Source organism: Podospora anserina, chromosome 5, assembly GCF_000226545.1.
Source record: "Podospora anserina S mat+ genomic DNA chromosome 5, supercontig 3".
NCBI classification, from domain to species: Eukaryota; Fungi; Ascomycota; class Sordariomycetes; order Sordariales; family Podosporaceae; genus Podospora; species Podospora anserina.
This window is the reverse complement of record NW_001914839.1, coordinates 103,827-119,186: the sequence shown is the minus strand read 5'-3', so window position 1 is coordinate 119,186 and position 15,360 is coordinate 103,827. Positions and strand designations below refer to the sequence as shown.

The 15,360-nt window shown below is 51.7% G+C and overlaps 7 protein-coding genes across 7 annotated transcripts; 3 read left to right on the top strand and 4 right to left on the bottom strand.

Moving 5' to 3' along the window:
- Positions 1–1,527: 1,527 nt before the first annotated feature.
- PODANS_5_12710 (uncharacterized protein) lies at positions 1,528–4,016 on the bottom strand (the record flags this gene model as incomplete). The annotated part of the gene is made up of 3 exons (XM_001904378.1): positions 1,528–2,220; positions 2,288–3,178; positions 3,285–4,016. The coding sequence occupies 3 exons, from the start codon at positions 4,014–4,016 to the stop codon at positions 1,528–1,530; spliced, it is 2,316 nt and encodes a 771-aa protein (XP_001904413.1).
- A 239-nt stretch (positions 4,017–4,255) lies between these two features.
- On the top strand, positions 4,256–5,860 carry PODANS_5_12720 (uncharacterized protein; the record flags this gene model as incomplete). The annotated part of the gene is made up of 4 exons (XM_001904377.1): positions 4,256–4,810; positions 4,884–5,072; positions 5,136–5,195; positions 5,264–5,860. Coding segments are annotated over 4 exons (1,401 nt in total), but the record flags the coding sequence as incomplete, so codon positions are not given.
- A 416-nt stretch (positions 5,861–6,276) lies between these two features.
- On the bottom strand, positions 6,277–7,050 carry PODANS_5_12730 (uncharacterized protein; the record flags this gene model as incomplete). The annotated part of the gene is made up of 1 exon (XM_001904376.1): positions 6,277–7,050. The coding sequence occupies one exon, from the start codon at positions 7,048–7,050 to the stop codon at positions 6,277–6,279; it is 774 nt and encodes a 257-aa protein (XP_001904411.1).
- Positions 7,051–7,734: 684 nt separating this feature from the next.
- Positions 7,735–8,193, top strand: PODANS_5_12740 (uncharacterized protein; the record flags this gene model as incomplete). Its single annotated transcript, XM_001904375.1, has 1 exon — positions 7,735–8,193. The coding sequence occupies one exon, from the start codon at positions 7,735–7,737 to the stop codon at positions 8,191–8,193; it is 459 nt and encodes a 152-aa protein (XP_001904410.1).
- A 92-nt stretch (positions 8,194–8,285) lies between these two features.
- On the top strand, positions 8,286–8,411 carry PODANS_5_12750 (uncharacterized protein; the record flags this gene model as incomplete). Its single annotated transcript, XM_001904374.1, has 1 exon — positions 8,286–8,411. One exon carries the CDS (start codon positions 8,286–8,288, stop codon positions 8,409–8,411), a length of 126 nt encoding a protein of 41 aa, XP_001904409.1.
- Positions 8,412–10,992: 2,581 nt separating this feature from the next.
- On the bottom strand, positions 10,993–11,649 carry PODANS_5_12760 (uncharacterized protein; the record flags this gene model as incomplete). The annotated part of the gene is made up of 1 exon (XM_001904373.1): positions 10,993–11,649. The coding sequence occupies one exon, from the start codon at positions 11,647–11,649 to the stop codon at positions 10,993–10,995; it is 657 nt and encodes a 218-aa protein (XP_001904408.1).
- Positions 11,650–14,038: 2,389 nt separating this feature from the next.
- On the bottom strand, positions 14,039–15,358 carry PODANS_5_12770 (uncharacterized protein; the record flags this gene model as incomplete). The annotated part of the gene is made up of 5 exons (XM_001904372.1): positions 14,039–14,096; positions 14,144–14,277; positions 14,333–14,582; positions 14,629–14,727; positions 14,904–15,358. Coding segments are annotated over 5 exons (996 nt in total), but the record flags the coding sequence as incomplete, so codon positions are not given.
- Positions 15,359–15,360: the final 2 nt, after the last annotated feature.

The following is a 15,360-nucleotide window of genomic DNA, read 5'->3' as shown; positions in this document are numbered from 1 at the left end:
GGAGTATCGGGAGGACCGCCGGGAGGAGTGTTGAGTGGAGTAGGACGATCGTTAGAGGAGCAAGAAAAGTGTCGGGAGGAGCATCGGGGTGGCCGCCGGGGAGGGAAGGAGTAAGCCGAGCGTCAGGAGGAGCAGGACGAGTGTCGAGAGGTAGAGCGGGAGGGGCATTGGGTCGTGGAGTATCGGGACGAGCGACGGGGGGAGCGTCGGGAAGACCATCACGACCGCTAGAACGTTAAGCAGGTGTGGATGGGAGTGGTGTTCGAGCGACAATGTTGATAGGAGGCGATTTGGTATTAGGCAGCGTGCTGCTAGTGGGAAAAGACTCGGCACTCGAAGAGGCATTCCTGGTGGTTAGATGGGGGGTCGGCGGGATCGTAGGCAGGAGTATCGCCGCTGGAGGGTGTATTGGCACTAGACAGTGCATCCTCAATCCTCTGGCCGAATTCTTCCAAGCGCCCTTCAAACTGAGAGCAAGCGTCGAGGAAAGAGCGCGCCACACTCTCCGTGCTAAACACCGCAGGTTGCGGCCGTCCTATCGCTCGTCGTGTTGTGTGGAGACGCCGTCGACCATCTTGGTGAGTTTGCAAGGTATTGACCCAAGAGGTAATCATGGATTTAAGATCCTTTATCTCCTCTTTGAGGCGCTGTAAGTCAGCATATATTTGACCCACTTGGCAAGTCTAGCGGATAAAGGAAAGAAGAGCGTTGGAGAACAGCTGATCAACAGCGAGGTCGTCAGCGTTGTTGTCGCGGCTCTGCGGTAAATCATTGCTGCCAATAGGGCCAGCGAACTGGACCCACTACGGACGCAGCAGGCTGCGTCCGTAGTGGGTCCATGTCTTGGCGCCAACAAGCGCCGTCACCAACATGGATACTTCACTCCATATGTCAACAAGTGGAAGCACTACGGGGCAACGTTGCCATACGACAAGTCTTGCCGGCCAGTAGTCTTGGATATTCTCAGGACAGCTTGCCGTGAGAACTCCCAGTTGTTTTCCTTCCTGGAGATCCGGGGCTAGGCGAACCACGCTTCCCGTGCCGGGCCGCTCACCGAGTTCAAGTATCGAAGCCCAAGGAGAAGGCGTTGTGAGCACGTTGCCTCGACGGACGCCAAAAACGTACCGAAAATTCGAGTGGCTACGGTAAACGAACGAAAAGGAGGGTAATCGACAGGAAGCGAGTGACTGGGTAAAAGAAACCAAAACCGCTTGCCCACCAAACAACCGCACTTCAGTGTGTTCTCAGGCCGCCGACACCACCGTCCTCCCACCCGCGCCTTCAAACTACCACTCGAGCCCCCTGACCACCCCCTCTGTTCACGCCGTCGACCCATCCGCAAATCCCACCATCAGCTGCCCGTACCTCCCCTGTCCACCTCAAACCCCCTTTTCCGCGCATACTCCCCAGACACGACAATAATATCCGACTCCGAGTCCGGCAGCGTCGCGACCCCCTCCCCAGCAGGGTGCCCCCGCTCCCGGCGCTGCTCCCGCGCTGCGTCCAGACCTACCGAACCCATGTAGTTCACTTTCGCTGGCTATCGCTGTTGTCGTTCCAAAGACTGTGCTCCAAAAGATCCTCAAGATTGCTGAGACGAACGCCTTGAAATGAACTCCACCCAGACGGCTTCGCTGACTGAACACCCAGAACCGGTCGTGGCCCCGCAGAGAAAGGACGTATCCGATCCATGCCTACCGTCACGCGATTGAAGTCGAACGGGTTTTCTGCCTTAATGCCTGATCCTGGCACTAAGTCTATTCGTTCACCCTTAGGCATCCTCCCTGGCCACCACCTATGAACCGAAAGCGCCGGACTGAATTCGATCACATACTGGTCGCCTTGGACGTCAACGATTCGAGCAGGAAGGTAGAGTTCCGAGTTGTCGGTAACATGGTAATGGTATCGAAAATCCGGGTACATGACGGGTGCCTCGATAGAGTCGCCGATATGGAAGCATCGATAAGGACGAACGTCGTACCTTTGAAGGTCTCTCCGCCATGGTCGCCACAGCCGCCGCGTGCCCTTTCCGAGTTGCGTCAACTGCTTCTCGGGAAAGAAAAGGCTGCCGCTATCTTCCTCATCCCCTTGACCATCGTCCTGAGATTCTGTAATATCGGATGGTACTTGTTCCGGTGCGCTGTCCCAATTGATATACTCTATCTCTTCGCCATCCACTTCCGTGACTTTCGAATCGTACCAAAGTCCGTCGTACTCAATCTACCGAATCACAAATTTCATTTCAATAAAATGTACTGCACGGTGTTCTGGCCGAAATAATACGTACCTGGATCTTTTCGCCAACTTTCGGTGGGTGGGTGAATGCTTTCGACGGCCCCAAGAGTGTACACTCAAATTCCGGTATGGTAGAACCTGAGGGGTTGTCGTCGTCGCGTAGCATCTTGTCGAAGAAATTCTTGAGCGGCCTCGTGAAAAACACAATAGCAGTCGAACCCACACCCGCCGTGATAATGTACCGCTCCCCGTAACATGCCTTGAACTCGGTGATGTGAAGGTCACCGCTCCAGGCATGATCACCTGATTCTAGCTCATGCCGGATAGACAACGCAGCGCCGAGAGAGATGCCCGCGATCGGACGGACTCGCTTCGAGAGACTTTTACGCTCGATTTGACCGGTTTGAAGGTAGCGTACGTAAACGTGAACGTCTTGGGCAGTATCGTTGAAGTAAGCGAAGAGGGCGTCGCTGCTTGATTTCACGATCTCTCGTTCGGTAACAATTCCAAGTTCATCAGGTGTTGGAACGGCCACGATTTGAGCAGAGATCCAGCCGACGTGATCAGAAGGGGACTCAATTGCCGCCGGCAAGGGAAGATCCCCGGATTCCCTTTCACATTCGACAAGTGTACCGTAGCCTGCGTTTTCGAGGGCCAGCCTTCTCAGGGAGTCAGACAAAGAGGAGTCGCGAAGAAGATTGAAATAGTCGTGAGGCTTGACGTAACCCTTGTGTAACGGATCGAGAGCAGACCGAAGAGCAGGGAGCCAGAGAGGCCGGATTGAGGAAAGACGACGCGTGCCGCTTTGGTCGATGCCATAGCGAGATCCTCGCTGGTGAACGAGGTCGATATTTCCGGTTTCAAAAATCCCAGTCGGTATCTTTTTGAGCACAAAAGACGCTTCTATCTCATGCACGAAGCGTGCCCAAGAAACGTACAGCGTCTGTCAAGAGACGATATGTCGGTATGATGCGGTAATATTGAAAATTATAAAAAAGAAGAGGGGAGAAGGGGGGAGGTTGGGGGAGAGTAAGTTTGAGCGTCCTTACCTCGTAGCGAAGAGTCGAGGCGCTGAGTTCGTCTTTTTGGAATCGATCCTTCCAAAATGATGCTGCTTCTGGGTTCTGCGCTTGGTACTCTTGAACAACCGAAGTGTCCGGAGACAGAGTAGCCTCCTGGAGTCGTCGCCGAAGGTATTCACATTCCTTCACGAGGCTTCCCACCATCCGGTCGATGTTAGCAAAATCCGTGCTGAGGTCCAGGTCGAGCAGGTGTTCATGGGTAGTTGGTGTTTGTACGACGGCGAATTCAACAGTTTCCTTCCCACTCGTCCGTCCCTGTCGCACCCTGATGTCCTGGAGAATCACAGCAAACACTACGCTGTATACCTGTTGAAGTTGTTCGGCCTTGCGTTGAATTTCCGCGAGAAGGTCAGAAATCTTGCTAAAAGTCCATATCCGCTTGACAAATTTCCTGCCGCGCGACTCTGTCTTAGTCGCAATTGTCGCTCCAGCAAGGTCGATGTCCAAGGCCTTGGCGCATTCTCTGCACGAACGCGCGATGCTTTCCAGAACATCCAGGATAGGCACGAACTGTGACGCATTGGTCTTGAAGATGTCCTCGTTCAAGGGGCTCTCAAACACCTTCAACAAAAGTGTAAGGTTGGTGGTCAGCAGTTGAAGCTCTTCGGCAGCTTGGTTGAGCGAATCCAGTCGGTTCTTGATTTCCAATCCCAAATTAATGAGGATGGTCACCGTGGAAACGATATCCATAGCCGACATGGTGAGATTTGTGTGCCGAAGGCGGTTATTTTTGCAGCCAGTGGAGTGGGTTGGTTCTGCGCAGGGCGGGGTTGACTGATTGACTCATGAAGCTGAAGAGTGCGTTGGTGGGGTATCAAACGAACGATTCTGACCCATCCCTTTTCTTTCGGGCCGGCTAATTAGTCCGGTCACGAGCGGGGGCAACGCATATCTGCTCATTCTCGAGCGAAAAATATGGCTCAGATGTCACCTGGTAGTGGCTACGAATTGACAGTTCTCTCCCCCCATGCTTCTTGACGCCCACTCTCTCTCGACCGAACTCCATGGAAAGCTGGCTGAAACTATCTGGAGCGGTGGGCTTAGACGACCTGGAGCTTGCCGATTTCCCGGTCACCGGGCGCGGTGTCAGAGCACTGCGGCGTTTCAAGAAAGGAGAGAGAATTCTCACCATTCCATGTGGCGTTCTCTGGACGGTCGAGCATGCATTCGCTGATCCCCTTCTTGGACCAGCTCTGCGCTCCGCGCGGCCGCCCTTGTCTGTCGAAGACATTTTGGCTACGTACATTCTCTTTATCAGATCTCGCGAGTCGGGATACGATGGCCTGCGAAGCCATGTGGCGGCGTTGCCTACGAGCTACTCGTCAAGCATCTTCTTTTCGAAGGACGAGTTGGAAGTTTGCGCTGGAACTTCACTGTACACCATCACGAAGCAGCTGGATCGATCGATCGATGACGATTACAGGGCATTAGTCGTGGGAGTGCTTGCACAGCATCGGGATCTTTTGCCACTCGACAAATTTACCATCGAAGATGTAGGTGTTATACACGTTGTGATAGATTTTGCAGCTCAACCGCTAAACGCTTCTTCGCTTCGTTTAGTACAAGTGGGCTCTCTGCACCGTGTGGAGTCGTGCGATGGATTTTGCACTGCCCGACGGAAATTCGATCCGACTTCTGGCGCCCTTCGCAGATATGTTGAACCATTCGTCCGAGGTTAAGCCGTGTCATGTCTACGATGTCTCGTCTGGAAATCTCTCTGTCCTTGCAGGGAAAGATTACGAAGCCGGAGATCAGGTATGTTCGTCTTGTTCTCTGATGGTAGTTACCAACTTATTTACGTCGGGACGATTTTTTCAGGCTTTTATCTCTTACGGACCCATTCCGAATAGTCGCCTTTTACGTCTCTATGGCTTTGTCGTGCCCGGTAATCCTGACGACAGCTATGATCTCGTTCTTGCAACGCACCCTAATGCGCCATTTTCGAGCAAAAGCATAAGCTCTGGGTATCGGCTGGACTCGATTCAACCTGTACCATCCCCCTCACTCTCACCGATCCGCTACCGAAAAATGTCCTTCGATACCTCCGTATTCAGCGATCAGACGAATCGGATCTCGCTGTCATAGCGTTTCGGCAAATCAATGCTACAGATGAGAAAATCAGCGATTCGAACGAGGTGGAAGTACTGCAGTTTTTGATAGAATCGTTCTCTCATCTTCTAGACAGTTTCGGAACGCAGCTGGAAAAGCTAGAAGAACAACTCGCGGAGGGTGTCTATTCTCCGGGAGGTAACGCATGGGCTGCGGCACACGTTAGCTTGGGCGAACAGAGGGTGTTAAGATTGGCGAGAAAGAGAGCGGAGGATTTGCTATCGGCGGTGGAAAGCAGAAGTGGCAATGTGAGGGGTTCGCTGTCGGCACTGGCGCGCTGCGCGAATTGCGAAAAGGTTCCTGCGCAGTACATGTTGTGCGGGAGGTGCAAAGCCGTTGCGTATTGCGGGCGTACGTGCCAGGTCGCTCATTACAAAGAGCACAAGGCAATATGTCGAGCTACCGCTTCTAAGAGTGGTTCTGGGATGAAGTGAATGTATTCGTAGGGACGAGGAAGAGGGACCGGCTTGTCCAAATCTGGAAAGGGGTCTTTGTTAGCGTCCAAGGCACAATCAGTTCGTGAACCAGTCGTTTTGCAGTGGGTGTTGGTGTCATTGAGGCTTGTTGAGGACTTTTAAACTCATCACCGATTAATGTCAAGGGGCTCGAGGGGCCACCCCACGCCTACCCTGAGGCACCTCATTCGCCACGCCTGCTCTCTCGAGATGGTCAGCCACACGCCTGCGCCATCATGAACCCCTCCCACTTTGGCTCCAAGCTGTCAATTCTGAGTTCTCGCGAGCGGGGGAACGTGTGCATTTTGTACGTTCAAGGCCGCGCTGGGCTTGATGTTTTCTGAGCGAGTGGAGCGACCAGCCAAGGAGCAACCATGCCTTTTTCACCCCACTCTTTATTCTGGAGAGCAAGGATGCAGCAAGCCAGCGCGACCTTGCTTCTCCAGGCAATCCTTTGCCGACTGGTGGATCGAGGCCCCCTTTGCAGTACCGGTTGCGGCGTCAACGGGATCGCCATCGCCCACTCGAAATGGAATGGAGAGCAACCTTGCCTGTTTGGGCAGCGGTGTCTTTGCTGCATATCCAACACCTGGGCACGTCTCGTGCGCATGAAGATGCTCATACTCGTCAAGCGCCTGCGTCTCTGCCATGTTCTCTGCCATGTTCTCGTAGGGCTCCCATGTCTCCTCTCCACCCGTCCATCTTACCAGCAGTTCCAGGTCGCCGTCATCCCGCGTTCTATGCCGGCACATCGCCTCGACCTCCCACTCCTCCTCCCTTTTGAGCTTAGTATAATATCTCAACTGGATAGCCCCGGCACTGCGCCCTGGGAACTGCTCGGCGATCTCGATCCAAGAAAGCCCCTGCCCCTTTAGCCGAAGGATCGTTGCGTCGTCTGCCGGGGTGTACCTCGCCCTCCTTGAAGTTGAGGTTGATTTGTCCTTGTGCTTAGTGATCCGGTTGCTCTTCTGACTCGCTAGACGCTGCCTCTTCGTGGTGGTGCCCTGATTCTCCGCTCCACAGTGCCCCTGCCCCACTCGGTGTTCTGCGCATAGATCCCAGGTAAACTGCACCATGAAAGTGGATGGCGAACCGTCCGTTGTAACACGCTTGAGAATCACATCTCCAACGTGCAATTCCTCGAATGTTGCGGTGGGGGTTGTGGCCATCTCAATGTCCTTTTCCAAGGACGATGGCGGGGGAACGCCGCACCAGCGTCTAGGGCCACGGGGTATGGTCGGTGCTCGCCATGGCGTACAAGTTGAATGAGGAGGCGGTTGAGATCTTCATGGGCGCCTTTTACTACGCGCTTCTGGTTGACCGCGCCCCCGTCGAGCACGCAACCCGGATAGCCCGCCGTGAGCTACTTCGCGACCGCTCCAGGAGGGCCTGGTATATGCAGCGAGTCCGGCTTGCTGACTACGTTGTTCCGATGCTCTACGTCTCACACCTCGGCCGCGAGGCGCCCGGGGCGGGGAGCAGCAACGCGACGGCCATCGCCGACAGAATCTTTGGGCCACTAAGACGGGCGGCTTCTGCCACAGGCTGCGATGCCGACCACTCGTCCCTTCCGAGCCGAAGAGAAATTCCCGAGTCATACAAACGACAGCACCTAAAACTGACCCCAACACGGACTCCCAGTTCCAGAGTACATTGCGGAGAAAAGCCATAGCGATAGCAAAGAACCTACCACGTTTTCCAGGCCATCACCACCTAGGAAAACCTACAATCGTGACAGAAAATGGGCTATCTTGACGACTATCCCAGATGTCACCGTTGAACCCATTCTTTCACCTGGACAAGCGACCGACAGCGACTACATCTTTCTACCTGCGGCACCTTTCACACTTACTATGCCCACGTTTCGTCACGGCCCTATACGCCTGAACAAAGCCGATCTGCTAGCCGGTAAATCTACTGCCGCTTTCGACAACACACTGGACTGGACTGCTCTCCAGATGGCCATTATCGGCGGCGTTGGCGACTTCTTTGGCGAGTCTACCGACTGCTCAAAACCACCCAACGCTGAATTCAACGACCAGGATCATATTGTGGACTGGTTTGCGGAGTTTGGCTTCGACGGGTCAGGAGTGTTAATCTCGGCGGCCGCACAGAAGCCAGAGATTCTACCAGCAAATCCCGAAAACCCCGAAAACAAGCCCTCGAGAGCCGCTGTTACGAAGCCGACGGCAGAGTGCGAGACGAGACCAACACCTAGCCCCAGTTTAATAAGATTCGGCGCTCCACCTAGCATCCCGGACAGCATCAGCGCTGGGCAAGAGAGTATCAAGTGTTTCCGGCACTCTATATAGCAGCATAGTGAATATAAGTTGACGAGCAATACAACGAATTTAGCGACGGGCAGAAGTCAGAAGGGTTTGATGTCTCACATAAACGTGCCAGTATGAGCAGTATCCAGAGCCTGCCACAAAGTCCGATGCTTGATTTAGTAGTAAGTTACGATGTTGACGGAAATGAGTATGTCGTATCGATGGGTTTTAATCTAGGGCATAACTTGGGGAATTTCTGAAATGGGAAGCGGAACATATCTTTGAAGGATATCACGATCCGGACTAGGTACTGTAAGGTCTTAGAAAATGCTGAGGCATTGAGCATAGATCTTGGCATTTATACAGTTGGTATGCATAGTGGACTACTATAGATGTACAATAATATAACGGTCTGAACAGGGGAACTGGATACCTGGATATTTATTTCACTACTCCTTGTTCTTTTGCAGGGCATCATGTGTTTCCTCTACAAGCGTGGAGGCTGGAGAGTTAAGTGTTATATCCTCCCACTCATCTTTCTCCTTATCCATCCTAGGACGTGGTGAGCTGCCGCGCTCACCTGTTCCTTTTTCCAACACGTGGGCTACATCAGCGACGCTAACTACTGGCCTACTTGGTCGGTATTGCACCTCGGTGAAATCAACTGGTCCAGTCGCACTTAAGCGGGCAATCGTAGCTCTACAAAAACTAAGAGAGAAGTTGGATCACCACACACTATTATCCTTGTTAGCTAAATTTGCTGGAGGGGAATGATCACTTGCCCTACAACTATACTCTTTCCCACAGAGGCATCAATCACAGAGTGTATATAGAGGTTGCGATCGACTTGGTAGAAACAACGCTAATAGTCGTTGTCTTTAGTAGAAGGCGCTTTCTTTTTTTTAGAGGGGTAAATCCGCCACACAACAAAGAGCGTCTTCATACGTTAGCACATAAATCACGGAGAATAGGTGTCTAGAGCTTTCAGTATCTTCAGTTCTTCGTTCACCCATTCCTCTTAATAGTCCCGTTCCAGGCTCCACAGCATATTGACTTTACGGAGCAAGCTGTGGCCTTGTCCCTCCCAGAGATATAAGGCAAAGGAAAGGACCACGGAGATTCCCACCGCATGGGCGACAGGCATCACGGTCTGGTAATGTTGTAGACCGAAATCTTGCCCGTCTAAAAGTACTATCTCGTTTGATTTAAGCCGTAGAGATTGGAGAGAGCGGCTATTATGCGAGATCAGAAAAGTCATATCCGGCTCAGAGGCTTTTAGGGCTAGTTTCTCCAGAGGCTTTGCTGCCTTTTCATGCTGCAACATCTCCACAAACATTGCTGCCTCAGGACCCTCAAGAGGTTCTGCTAGGTCTGCTACCGCAATTCTTTCTAGAAGTATTCTTGATCCCGGAGACACTAGAGGTACTGGTACTGCGGCTTGCTGGAGAAGTTCTAGTGTCACAGGCTTCCCCAGATGCTTTAGATTCGCGAGCCTACACTTGCCACCCTCTCTCATCACCGTAGCAGTCTCCACACCTCTTCGCAGTCATCACCCGTGGTGCACCTGACGCCCATGCAGTCGCCGCCGTGAACACAGCCCAGGTCGCAAGAACGGCGGCACCGGGCAAGGCTCTTACATCTGTTCAAGCGGTAGTGGCGGCCTTGCAAGTCACCACCACGTTAGTCCGTCAACACAATATTAAACGTTCATTCCTTTATAAGAAAGTAGTCCGCAGCGTACCCATTCACAAATAATAATTTCGATTTTCGATAGCGCCTACGCCCTAAAAAATCGGTTTAGAAATTCCCTCTTCCCAGCAATAGACGTCTTCAGGTGGCTCTCGTTGACCACCGTTCCCTCGTGTTCGGCGACGGACTAAGCGACGAAGACAAGGTTTCTTATCTACACCTGACCTAAAGCTGGTCGGTGATAGGGGGATGGGGCCTCCTTCCAATACTTCGTAGTTCAAGGCAAGGTGCACCCTACTAAATACCGCTTCGTCGAATACCTGCAATCGGTTTATGGTGAGAAACAGAATACCATCGTATTGTTCCAGCTCGCGCAAGAACACAGAGACCAGGGCGTTAATCTGAGGATTATCCGAACGTTGACTCAAGAACACATCCGCTTCATCAAGGAGCAGTAGTACTCTCCAGCGGCTTGCGATCTTGAAGACTTTTCTCAGGATTGGTTCCACCTTGGTGGGCTCTACCCCTACCTGCCCAGCAGAAACCTATCTGGGTCAGCGAGGAATCGGAATATACGAAGGTACTTACAATATAGAATGGAATTGGAGAGGACTCTGCCAACACCTCTGCGGTCAGTGTTTCCCAAACACCTGGAGGTCCACTATTGTTACTTATTAGAAATAGCTCTTCCAAGAGGGTTAAGATTACAAACTGAAGTAGGAAGTTGATTCCGCGGCGTTTCCCTTGTACGAAATCCTTAAAGCCGTCCTCAGGCGCCCGTTACTGGTATGTCTCCGTCAGAGCCCGAATCGGCAGCTTTTGCGCCTCGGGGATCTTCATGTTATCAAAGGAAGCTTCGCCCCACTCAACACTGCTAATATTAGTGACGGCGAGATCAACTGCGACATATTAGCAGATTTCCATTACCTTGAGAAGGGGAACGAACGGAATATCTTGGTCTTTAAAAATCTAAGACAGTTGGAGCGCAGATGAGAGACTCATTCTCCGTCAGCTGATCTGGATCAAGGTTTTCAAGCTTGATCATGGCGCCCTGCGTCAAAACGAATACTTTGGTCGCACTTTTTGAACTCGCGGACAGGGATAGTTGGGTTTGTTCTCCTGGAAACAGATGGCATTCACCATGATCCTACCCTAAATATACCAACGGACGATTTCGCCTACATCATCAATGTAGAATACCGTGCCGTCATACTGCCGATGATGGATACCCATCAAGGAGACGTACTCGCGGCCGCATTCAATAATCTGTCTCCTGGTTGTGTCTGGTTCGGGGTGGTACTCGAGAGGATATACCGAGAGAAGCTCGATCCGCTTAGCCCCCCGGAAGATGTCAATTTCGATACACACGGTGGTTTCCCCAAGTACCCTTCCATCACTGTTCAGGAAACGGGTACTAACGTGGAGATATCTCGAACCGGCTAGTCTCTTCATCTCCTCGCAGTGATTGTAAATGACGCATCTCGGTGCACCAGTGCCACGGCAGGTAGCATAAGCCTCTGTGTTCGGTCGGAAAAGGGCCCACAGCAGGTCATACGTAATCTCCTTTCTAGAGAAGCTCGTCAAGGTGCTGCTGGATCGGGCCGTAGGTAGTCTTGACGTATTCCAGCAAGACTCTATGGGCTTCAGCGGCCTGGGGATTGTCTGCGAGATGTTTGTAGTGCAACTCCAGCTCCTCACGGATATGGAAGAGAATGTGACGTTCAACCTGTCTGAGTTAGAACCAAAGTTCCAAAGTGTGAATGTAAGCCATACCGAAGGGGTAGCATCAGCCAGGGAGACACAGCGCATATCTCTGACATCAAGCAGGATATCTCGTAGGAATGGGGACTTGATGTCGATAAAAGAGGTTATTTCCAGGGTGTTCCTGTCTGGAATGCTGGTTAGTAGCTATAGAAAAGCATGGGAGAAACTTACCGACTCTGTCCCGGACAACAAATACGTATTAGTCGAGTTCGCTAGATTCCGAGTCTAACGATGAGGTAATCTTATACTTACCCGCTTTATCGTCCAAACTATCACGCGGTAAGCCTTCGGTTTGTAGTTATTACGTTGGTACTTACACTTCATCCACACGCTTGTATCCTAGTTTCGACCCTCGTTCAGGTCGGGGCTGTCCGTTGCTTGGAGCTTTCTTTGTCGAGGCGCTTTATGCCATCTTTGAAGTGATGAGTGCCTCAACCGCTGTCACAAGCCGATTCGCCAGGTCAGATGCCTCATCCCAATCAAGGCTACCGGGAGCAGGCGTGGAACCTGCACGGAGGGCGTGTTGGGGAGCCATTTTCTCTTGGGCCATGGTGAGAGGGGGCCGCTGTCCGGTAGGAACTGAGATTCAAGGAGTACTTGCCCGTTAGAGCCGAAGGTTGAGCGACTTGCACTCTTCGGTGAGATATTCACTTGCTCGCCGCATGGCTAACCGTTCGGCACACTGCAACTTGGCAAGCTCCCCTCGAGACACCAATTCATTCAGCTGGTCCAAGAAAAACATATTCAAATCTGGCTCAAAATGGGCAAAGTGGGTTTGAGCTATTGGAACGGCTTTTCCCCGATAATTGCTGTCAAAAAGCACGCAGGAGCATGCAGCTTCGTTCCAGGCTGACCTCGGTCGTAAGACTTCCTACCCAATGAATCCTAAGGCGGACAGATGCTTGTACCCTGCCCAAGAGTTCTTGAGGTCTGGAGGTGGTGGAATGCTTTGCAGCTAGGTGAGATGCCGGACTAGATGGGCGTGGGCGTCTCGGTGCTACCTCGGGCCGCGCTCTCTAGAATACGAGACGTTGTTCGGGCATGTTCGGGACATAGTATCTGTTCCAACGTGTCCGTGCCAGCTGTCCTCGGAGCAATTTTTCCGCTGCGGCTGGCTTGATCTGTATGGACCAGAGCTTTGTCCTTATTCTGGCGGACGTAAAAGCGCTATTTTTGGCTCTAGTGAATTCCATCCTTTGAGGGGTCAGTGATACTGCTAAGCCGCTATATCCTACAGTAAAATAGGATGTGTAAGGCGAAACTCTTACGCTTTTCTTGTTCGGTATTAGCTGCAATATGCCAGGGTTCGTTTTGTTAGCGTAAAGGAGGTGTTTTGGCTGGTTTGCCTGTTTTCACTAACAAAACGAATCCCGCTAGATTGTAGAGGAAGGCCCTAGCGGATCGGAATCATAGGAGGTTCTTAGTGCACAGGCAAATCTCCTACTTAGCATCTGTCATTCGCACTGACGTGGGGGAATACATGTAACCATATTGGCAGCACATTTCGGGTTGAGTAGTCAGCGGCTATTGTGTCCTAGGCGACGTTCCGCCAGGGACGGCGGCGCTCTAGGTTATCGTGAGATCCTATATACGTTCCGTGACCCGGAGATTTCTATAAGCGGATAATAACATTAGGTATTACCTATAGGGGCTAGAACTTCTCGCGTATATCTTTACTATTGTTTGACCAACTTGGGGATCACTTATGCCCTTCGTGGCCTTACAGGCATTCCTTATTTTTGGGCGAAGTGGCCAGGTTCTCAAAATGTTTTCCGAGAAATTCTTAGAACTCTGTGGGCACCAGAATCCGGTTATTGGCTTATTCTCTTTCTTTTCATCTCTTCTTCGTGCATAACGGAGCGGCAGGGTGGCAGACGGGGCTGCCAGGCGGTGCCATGATGGTGTTGATAGGTAGATAGTGCTGGCTGTCCAATGCTAGGCCGTGGAAGAAAACATTTCGCCTGCTCTAACTTATTGTTGTCTATCCTTGTGCCGGTGGAAGAGACTCTGAATAGCCTCATCACACATCCACTGTGCAGTGCAGGTGGTGCATGGCTTGCCATTGTGCTGCAGGTGTTAGCAAAAATGGTGCAAACGTGGAAGATTCAGGACGGCTGGCAATAGGTACCCCTTGTCATCAAGTATGACAGGATATAAGGTATGCTGGAAAGGATGGTTGGCACTAGCAAAGTCTTCTAAAATACACGTATAACATGGCATTTTGGCAAGCCCATCACACTTTGCACGCTGATGCCAGCCACCGCTGACGATCTACATGATAAAGTGCACGTATAAATTTGTGCTTCGAGGAATTTCAGAAGTCACTTGAGGTTATCAATTTATTATCTTATATTTTGGGGATACATTACTAACGATTTCTAAGGTACACAGCCTTCGAAACCACGAAGCTGAAAGGAATGTAGATAATGTGGCCTCACAATTCAACTGTTGACCCAATAGGCCCAAATCTGATGTTGGACCACACAACCTTTCTGTGTCATGTCAGATTCTTTCTTCACCATCCACAAAGGAGACTTACGCTTGACCATTGCTTGCTCGAGCAATCAAGGGTTCATTATCCTCCCATGGACAGGGTCCACGCTCAACACCAGGATCCCGGTCATCATAAGGGGGTATCTTGGATGAGTCAAGCCAGGTGTTCCACGTATACCACTTCCACCAGATTATTAGCGGCAAAACATCTCACAGCACCAGAATATACACTCACATCAGCCGCATCAATCGATGTCACCAACACCATGGGCCGGCTCAACACCTGCCTTTGGTGTGTCGGCCAGCCATTATGCACCGCCCAGATGTCTTGCTCCATAAAGACGTTGGCCTGTACATCACACATTTCCTTACTTAAGCCGCTTTGCTTTGGGAGCCCATCCCACGTTGGAGCTGGGACATCAATCCTTTTCCCATCTTGGATAAAGAACTGATACTGATGGTCTTCTTCCCAACGAGTCACAACACTGAGGCTTTGTCAGCAAGACATAGCGCGAGTCTGAAGCATAACACTCACGTGAATTTCCTTGTGGTATCGACCAGCTTCCCCTTCCCATAAAATTCCTTCGCCCCCATCCTATACGGGTTGTACTCGCACCCTTTCCTGGCACACTTTGGTGGAACGCCCCTCTCGTCAGGATCATAATATGTCGGGTCGCACCAAGGTCCGGGGCATGGTTCATAATCATCATTCTCACAAATATGCGAAGACATCGAGTATGAATGAGCGTTCGAGTTCCTGCATCGTCATCAGCCTTATCCATTCTCAAGACATCTCAACAGCTCACCAAACCGCAAACTCGGGACAACAAGCCCCATCACTCTGCCACTGGTACCCCCGCGCCCCCTGTTTATTCGTCGCGGCCCTCCCCCCAACAAATCTCTGCCTATCCTGACACCAGCCGTCGCAATACCCAGTCCCATACTCCGCTCCAGCCTCATTCCACGGCTTATGCCTCTCCACCCCCCCATCAGCATCCATAGCCACAAACCCCAACGCAGCATTAACCCCACACCCAACAGTCGACAAATCCACCTCAAAACTAAGCTCATTCCCCAACAGCACAAAAGTATGGTATCTATCCTTCTTCTCCAGCAAGAAAATCCTTGAACCATAATTGGTAGCGAACTCGATCCTCGTCACCAGCTTCTGCATCAGGGTGGCGTTGGTGGTAGTGATGCCATAGCTCCAACGATAGTCCCCGGCTCCTTCGAGAAGGCACTTTGAGGTGCAATTGTTAGTTG